General features: G+C 36.5%; 1 protein-coding gene across 1 annotated transcript; it reads right to left on the reverse strand.

Moving 5' to 3' along the window:
• Nucleotides 1–229: 229 nt before the first annotated feature.
• Nucleotides 230–7,629, reverse strand: nedd1 (NEDD1 gamma-tubulin ring complex targeting factor). The gene is made up of 17 exons (XM_007238087.4): nucleotides 7,448–7,629; nucleotides 5,385–5,531; nucleotides 4,964–5,058; nucleotides 4,762–4,878; nucleotides 4,439–4,579; nucleotides 4,096–4,325; nucleotides 3,753–3,954; nucleotides 3,466–3,616; nucleotides 2,898–3,011; nucleotides 2,753–2,800; nucleotides 2,545–2,655; nucleotides 2,378–2,422; nucleotides 1,978–2,150; nucleotides 1,624–1,804; nucleotides 1,408–1,510; nucleotides 1,106–1,172; nucleotides 230–993 (listed from the first exon to the last, which is right to left on the reverse strand). The coding sequence occupies exons 2-17, from the start codon at nucleotides 5,518–5,520 to the stop codon at nucleotides 889–891; spliced, it is 2,019 nt and encodes a 672-aa protein (XP_007238149.2). The 5' UTR covers nucleotides 5,521–5,531; nucleotides 7,448–7,629; the 3' UTR covers nucleotides 230–888.
• Between the last annotated feature and the right edge of the window lie 352 nt (nucleotides 7,630–7,981).

The following is a 7,981-nucleotide window of genomic DNA, read 5'->3' on the forward strand; positions in this document are numbered from 1 at the left end:
TTTTAAATGGCAACATTTTTATTTGTAATTTAGGAGAAATCTTGTCCTGAGTTTATAGAATAAAAGAACGTTTTACTCAAACATATACTTATAACTAGCAAAATTTGAGAAACTGATTCAGAAACTGAGGTGGTCTCTTATTTTTCCCCCAGAGCTATATAAATAGTTTATACAGAGATGAAAAAATAAATTAATCACCTTAATTTGAAATAAATTAATCAGGACTAAATGGTTTACTGCATAAGCAAATACTAAGCAGTATAAACATACCTTTATTATCATTTTTAATAACAGGTCACTTAAATGAAGCCCATTCCTTGTTTTTTTTTTTATGAAACTCTCAGTATAGCTGGTGTTTACATCATTACATGCTCATATTTTAATTGTTTCAATATAAAATGTTGTGCACTTTTTTTATTTTTGTCCATGTACTTACACAATGATGAATTACAAATACCTAAAGCATTCACACAGTGAAGACTCACACTTCAGATCTGATTACCACCGCAAAACATTCACACCTGTACGCTGTAATATGTTCACTACAAATCTATTGTAGAAAAAGTATGCAAAATTGTATGTATGCAAAGTATAGAAAGAAATGCTTATAGGTATTCTCTCTGTGTCTGAAGGCACAGTAATGGTAGAAAAGCCCTTCTGTTGCCTAATAATGTGCACTGGTGGGATGTATATATACATAACAGTATTTGTGCCCTAAATCTGGGGGATGAGTTCTTACTTCAGAGATTGACAGAAAAATATGACATATTCTCCCTTTTCTTCATCTCCCAGGTTAGTGCTGTAGTGCCACTCCTGGCTTTGGCTGAAGCCTTGCAGCGAGGCCTGTGGGAGATTTATTTCACACACATCAAAAGAGTCAAGTGCTTTTTAGTAATTCGCTCGGAGTCGTCTGTTTTCCTCCTTCAGCTTCTCAATCTCCTCCACGAGAGAGTCATTAACAGAGTATCTCTCTATGAGTCCGTGGATTTCATTCTGTAAGAGCAAAACATCCACGTTCATGTCCATAATACATTATACTATTGTTATACATCATTGATGTAAATTAATTAATACATTGACACAAATAGGTTGCAGTAATACCTACCAACTGAATATAGAACTGCCTCACCATTTCCACCTGGAGGTTAATAATGTCTCTATGGCATGTATCCCTGGAAATGATCACAGAAGGGAAGGAAGGGGTGTTTACTAATGATTGGGAAAATCATACTGTTCAGCAAAACAGCTGATTAACACATGTTAGCCAGCTATAGTTATTAGCCCTTGTTACCAAGCTATGGGAATCAGCAGGGAGTAGATATTGTTCACAACACACTGCCACATTTCCAAGTTTTTACATTACAAGACAATGTCTAGAAAATGGAACTAGAAGTAAAGAAAAGTCACCTGAAGTCCTCTAGTGCTTCGTGGATCATGTTGCGTACAAAATTCATCTGGACAGATGTGAGCGGTGCTCCACCACTTCCAGCAGCAGATGCAGCTGCTGCTTCTGGTTTGGAATTCATGAAAAAAAAAAAGATGTCATCTTTTTACATTTACAGAAAATTTACTTTTATGTGATTGGCTATGGCCCAGTGTTCCCAAAGGCCAGTGTTCACACACCTGCTGCTGGTACAGGCTGGCTACTATTCACAGGGGAGTCATAGGTGAGCTGGGTCGGCACTTCCCTCCTCTGACTGGGCTCAGGGGTGTTGAATGGAGGCACTGACTGCTGAATATGTGCAGTCTGAGAGGCAGGAGGTGTGGTCATAACGTCTGTCCGGGGACCATTAGTCTTCTCCATCTGTGAATAAACCAAAATATATTAATGCCAATATTTTTAAATAAAACAAACCTTCTAGTTGGATAGTGTGGCTTGGGAACATCTACAGGTACTGCAGCTACAATGCCCTGTTTTTAAGGCACTGGCTTAAATGAAGTAGCAAAGTGCTGCTTTCTTAAACATGTGAGACTTACCATTACACTGTTCTGCGCATCTGTATGGGGAGGCATTGTTGTAACAGGCTCTTCCTCTTTGATAGCAGGGGGTGTTTGGACAGCAGACAGTGGACTGTAGCAGCGACTGCCAGGTGTGCCCAGTGGGTTTTTTCGCTGAGCTGAGCCGTGATACTGAGGTAAAAAATCTAAGTCTGGTAAAACAAAGAAATGTACAATTTATTTATACTATTTTTATTCTCATTCGAAACCATATAGGCCAAAATATCTGCTTGGTAATAAAGAAATGCATTTAATAAAGACAGTTACAAATACAACTCAACAACAACAACTTCAAGAGAATACCAATTTAATATGAATTGTTTTAACCAAAACTGTAAATATTATAATGAAAAGGGTAAGCAATAAAACATCACATCACCTTTCTTTCCACTTGAGGCATCACTCATTCTATAACTTTTATAATCTGAAAGAATATTTATGACAAATAATTGAGACACAAGTTAGTTAAATTTACAAAACAGAGTTTGCTATTATCTTATATGATAATGGTAGTTCTAATAAATACACACAGTAGACTTTTCTTACCGTCTCGGACAGGAGAGAAAATGTCTAGGCTGTTTCGGCCCACCTTGAACTTGTCCGAACCATGCTGGCCTTCAGCTTCTCGAAAGAACAAATCTGCACTGCTGCTGCCTCCTAGTGGTAACACAGCATATTAACAAATCAGTTTTCATCAGCAGCAAAATTAACATCCATTAACTGCAACTCCATTATAAAATCAATAAAAACTAACCATTTCTTGATGTTGGAGTATCACCACTAAAACCATGTGTTTTCAAACCTGTACAGACAAAAAATTAAAAAGAACAAAAAACGGAATTAAAAACACAATTCAATGACAAAACACTCAGCATGTAGGAAGCAGAAAAAGCAAATACCATCAGCAACTGGTGAGAAAACATCCAGACTCAGACTGTTTCGACCCACACTGCTGAATTTGTCCAGGCTGTGTTGCCCTTCGGCCTCCTTAGAAGACACATCACCAGTATTCCCTACACAACATACAGAAAGAATATACAAATGCTTTAAAATGTAATATGGATTCATATTCTGTTATGGATTATTTTTATATTTTGTTTCCCTGTTGGGAATGTGTTCACTTACATTTCTACTAACTAAAGGACATGCTTTTGTAAAATACTGTTTGATGTTCTTTACCTTGTGTTCATGGTAAATTAACCAACAAAAATATACCAAAAATAAACTTAATATTCCCCACACTGATACACCACCATGTCATGTCATGTTTTTGTTTGAACAAAATCCTGCTCTCTTTACAGGATTTCTTAATCTGATTTTTACATGAATACTTACTCATAATAAATAGCTGCAATAATTTGTTTATGAATAGATTTTGTGTATATGTACACCCACAGACTGACATGTTGGTGGTGTGTTAGTGTGTTTTTGTGCTGATTTGAATGGATCAGACAGAGCGGCCCTTACCTAAATTCTCTGATAGGTTTTCGAGGACAGGCATGCTAGAGGGCACAGTGGAGGTGGGGGTTGGAGGTCCACTCTGTTGATTCTGCCCCAGTTTCACAGATATTCTTTTGGACTGCGTTGAGGAAACCTTGCTGGACACTGTTTTACTGGTCTAATTAAAAAAGATTCAAAGAACAACTTCTGTAGTTAATTGCACTAAATGCTTTTACAGTACAGATATTTGGCAAGTAACCACAATGTTGAAAGCACAAGTGGGTTTAATTGGCACACAACACAGAGTGCCTTACCTTTAGTCTAGTATTTGAGTGCTGAAATCGGATGCAGGTAACTGAAGTCTTGTGAGCTGTGGTAGTTTTGATAGGGGCACTTAAATTACGCAAGTCATACATGTAGATCCTTCCTTGAGTGGAGCCCACTACCAGCCCCGCACCATCTGGAGTAAAGTCCACCGCTGTGAGAGGGGACTCCACCTGCTTACTACGGAAAATACTGTAAGAAATACAAAAAAATGCTCAATTAAGATACATTTTCCATCAGGTAAAGTTTTCCATGTTTTCCATGCATGTTTCTTATTGTCCAGTCTTAACATAGTCATTATCTTAACACAACCCACAAACAAACGTCTCGTACATTTTACTGGCAGTGTCATAGCAGACGATCTTCTTGTCCAAGCCCACTGTGATGAAGAGCAAGTCATTGGCAGGCGAGAAGGACAGGCCTGATGCAGGAGCTTTGTGTGCTCCCTCAAATGTGTGTACTTCCTTTTGTGTGTTAGCATCCCAGAGCACCACAGAGCCGCTGTCTGACACACTTCCCAACAAAGACCGCTTTATCAGTGAGTACTTCAGGTCATGAACTGGCTACAAAGAGAGAACACTGTTAAACTCACACAGTTTTGCTTATAAATATTGTTCACGGACTATAAGAATCGTGTACAGCATGGACAATTAACTTGGATATAAAGTAGGCTTACTTCATTAGGCCCATGGCCAAAGGGTTTGCTGGACAGATTGGTGGTAATGCTGTGAAGGATAATGTCTCCACTGGTAGAACCAGATGCTATGTAGCTATCACCACCATTGAAGGATACACACGTCACTTCTTCTTTATGGTCCTGACCAGAGAAAGAACACAAAAAAAAAATCATCAAAGAAAGACGTTTGTTTTTTTTTTTTTGTTTGTTTGTTTGTTTGTTTTTTTTTCCCGCATTTGGTAACTGTTTTTTAGTCTTAAAGTAAGAAGCCCACATGCAACTGTCATTATATATATAAAAACAAAACATACAAAGTGAGTTACCTTGAGGCTACGGTGCAATCTCTTTGTCTTTAAGTCCCAGATGTTAACGGTATTGTCTAGGCCACCACTGACCAGAAACTGTGATGTGGAATTTAGAGCAACCCGTGTCTGCTTTTTCTGAAAGCAAAATCCCAAATACAACACATATGAGTACTAAGACATACTTTAAGTGCTTATTACCTTTTGCAGTGTGTCTACTGACCCCTTCAGCAAGCTCCATTACAGGGACTGGTGAAGACTTCAGGCTAGTCACCACCAGCTTGTCTCCTATACTGCTGGCACTGACAATGTACTGATCTGACTGGTGTCAAGGTACAACACAAATTAGTGTAATTATTCTACAGAATCATTTTTTTAAATCAGGCATGTCCCTGAGTCTCAGAAAAATAAACTGACAATGATTAACAACTGAGTTAATATACTGGGTCAATCTTTTAAATATCAAGTAAAGCACCTCTAATTTCATATGAGATAAACTGCAGTGTTGTTCATGATCCAGAATTAATCATGAAACTAATGCTTTTTTTAAATACGTACAGATTGTTACCTGATCAAAAGAGAAACAGACCTCTTAATAAAACCCTTGATTTCAGAGAAAACATAAAGACAGCTGTGAAGGATACTGCTGCTGCTCCAGCATACTTGGGCCAGAGGGTGGGTGGCACTGTGGGGATTGAACTGCTCCACTACAGTCATAGAGGCTGAGTCCCATATCTTCAGGCAGTCACCTGATGACACCAACCGGGTCAGCTCCTCCATAGCAAACCTCTCTAAAGGAGAAGGAAAAAAAAGCAACAGCTGTTAGACGCATTCCAAACACAGAGCTCTGAGCTCAAATGACCTATAGTGAATTAAATGTTTCCCCTGAATGGTTTGGAATAATTTGTAACATAAGACAGCTCACACAGGCCTTGTTGCTGAGTAAGCCAAACTCAAATAGACTGCCTTACTTCATTTGATGAATCTACCCTTTGTTTTTGTGATCCACATTAAAAACAAAAAGTGAATCTAGCAGCTGATGTCAAAATTTCATGACGAAAAAAAGAATCAAATTTTTTTTTTAAAGTGATTCTATTAAAAGATTGAAACTTTTTGCAGTCTCCTGAATAATAATCAATCAGAGATATAAGATATATGCCTGAAAGTGACATAATATAAGCACACTGTACAATCTAAACATTTGTAAAGTAACAAAGAAAATATTAAAAGAAACAATTTGATCAGTAAAAATAGAAAACTATTTTGTTGAGAAGTACTCAACAAAGTAAAAAGTAATATGATATGATAAATATAGGTCAGTCAAGCTCCCAAAAAATCTTTGAACTTTGAAAATATACTCAATGCTGTAAGAGCCCACATAAATGCTTCACAGAGAATTTTGGTCTGGTTAACATTTTTAAGTTTACTGTATGATTCCTTATGAGTTTCTTTATAGTCTAGATGACTTTAGTGTTAATTTTAAATGTAGGGAAAAAAACAACATCAAACCAAAGGTTTGACTGGTACTACATATACAATGCTGGAAAAAAATGAGAGACTGCTTAAAAAGGATGAGTTTCTTTGACATTTCCAAATTGAAAACTTCTGGAATATAATCAAGAGGAAGATGGATGATCACAAGCCATCAAACCAAGCTGAACTGCTTATATTTTTGCACTAGGAGTGGCATAAAGACTGGTGATGCATGAAAACTGTGATTAAAAAATATTCCACCAAATATTGATTTCTGAACTCTAAAAACTTTATGAATAGGAACTTGTTTTCTTTGCAATATTTGAGGAATATTTGCATCTTTTTTGTTATTTCACCCTCATTTTCTGCAAATAAATGCTCTAAATGACAATATTTTTATTAAAAAAATGGGAGAAATGTTGTCTGTAGTTTGTAGAATAAAACAAACATTGTTTATTTTACTCAAACATATATCTATAAATAGCAAAATCAGACAAAATGATTCAGAAACTAAAGTGTCTTCATTTTTTCCAGAGCTGTATTTTTTTCCCATGTGAAATCATAAACCTTAAGGCTAATGTTTATTTTAATTTTAGTTGCTGTACTTGAAATTAGTGTTAAGGGTTAGACATGTCACCGATTTTGCACAAAGTTTAAATGTGCTTTTGGGACCTGTTGAGATTTCATCAGTTTTGGGGATCAAATTAATTCCATGTTGACAGGCTGGAGAAGGTTTTAGATAAAGCGGTTGAGGTTTCTGTATTTTTTATAATTCAACTGTGCTTATAAATAATTAATAATTTAACTCCCAACCTTCTTAATTTTGCAGTATTTGTGCTTGTGTGTGTTTATTATGGTTAGAATAAAGAGTTTATTACAAGTTCCTCAGGGTCCCAAACATTTCTACACCACTGTTTCAATAACAATCAGATGTCTAGCTAATCTAACGCTAACTAATTTGGTGAGCTAACTTAGCTTAGCTAGGTTAGCTAACTAGTTATTTAGATACGGATACGTTACAACCGAGACATACACCTCAAGAAAGATCTGTATTGTATCATAGAACGTTACATAAATAGCCAAACCAAAATCCCCCTGATTCAGACTTTCTACAGAACTGTAGGGCTAGCTGAGGTTATACCCAGTCCGACACTGTTTTGCTAGCCTGCAGAAGTAACGTTAAGTTGTCATCTCTGAGGAGTTTCTGTGTATAAAGCTTCTGTTCAGTTCTTACCGTGAATTTATAGATAAAGCACTTTTCCCCGAGTCCAGTTATCCCTGTTTAATCAGCAGTTTCTCCTCCGGCGCTCAGTATTATAATAATTCCCACTTTTTCCGAATATCTCAAAGTGTTTGAAAGTCTGCAGACTGACGAGGGAACCGCCACTACGGCACGCCAGCAGGGTCAAAGCTAGGGATGGGCACTCCGACTCGGAGTCGGATGAAGAGTCGACTCTTTAGACTCTTCATTCATTCTGCAGCATTGCCCGTTTTACAGCAAGTCATTTCATTTTGGATACAACCAGATAGTTCTATACTAATAAAAAATAAAATATATAAAATATTTACTGCCATTGCTTTTCCATGTATTACTTTTTTATAATTTATATTAATTTATAGCCTAACCGTTTGTATTTTTTAGTTTTTTTTCTTGTTTTAACTTGCTTTAATGCTTTATTTTACAGTTTTCCCAAATTATGTTAATATATTTTAATGACAATGATATCTTAAATGCTTAATTTTCTTTTCTTATAAAACATCATGCAAA

This window comes from Astyanax mexicanus, chromosome 10, assembly GCF_023375975.1.
Source record: "Astyanax mexicanus isolate ESR-SI-001 chromosome 10, AstMex3_surface, whole genome shotgun sequence".
Classification (NCBI taxonomy): domain Eukaryota; kingdom Metazoa; phylum Chordata; class Actinopteri; order Characiformes; family Acestrorhamphidae; genus Astyanax; species Astyanax mexicanus.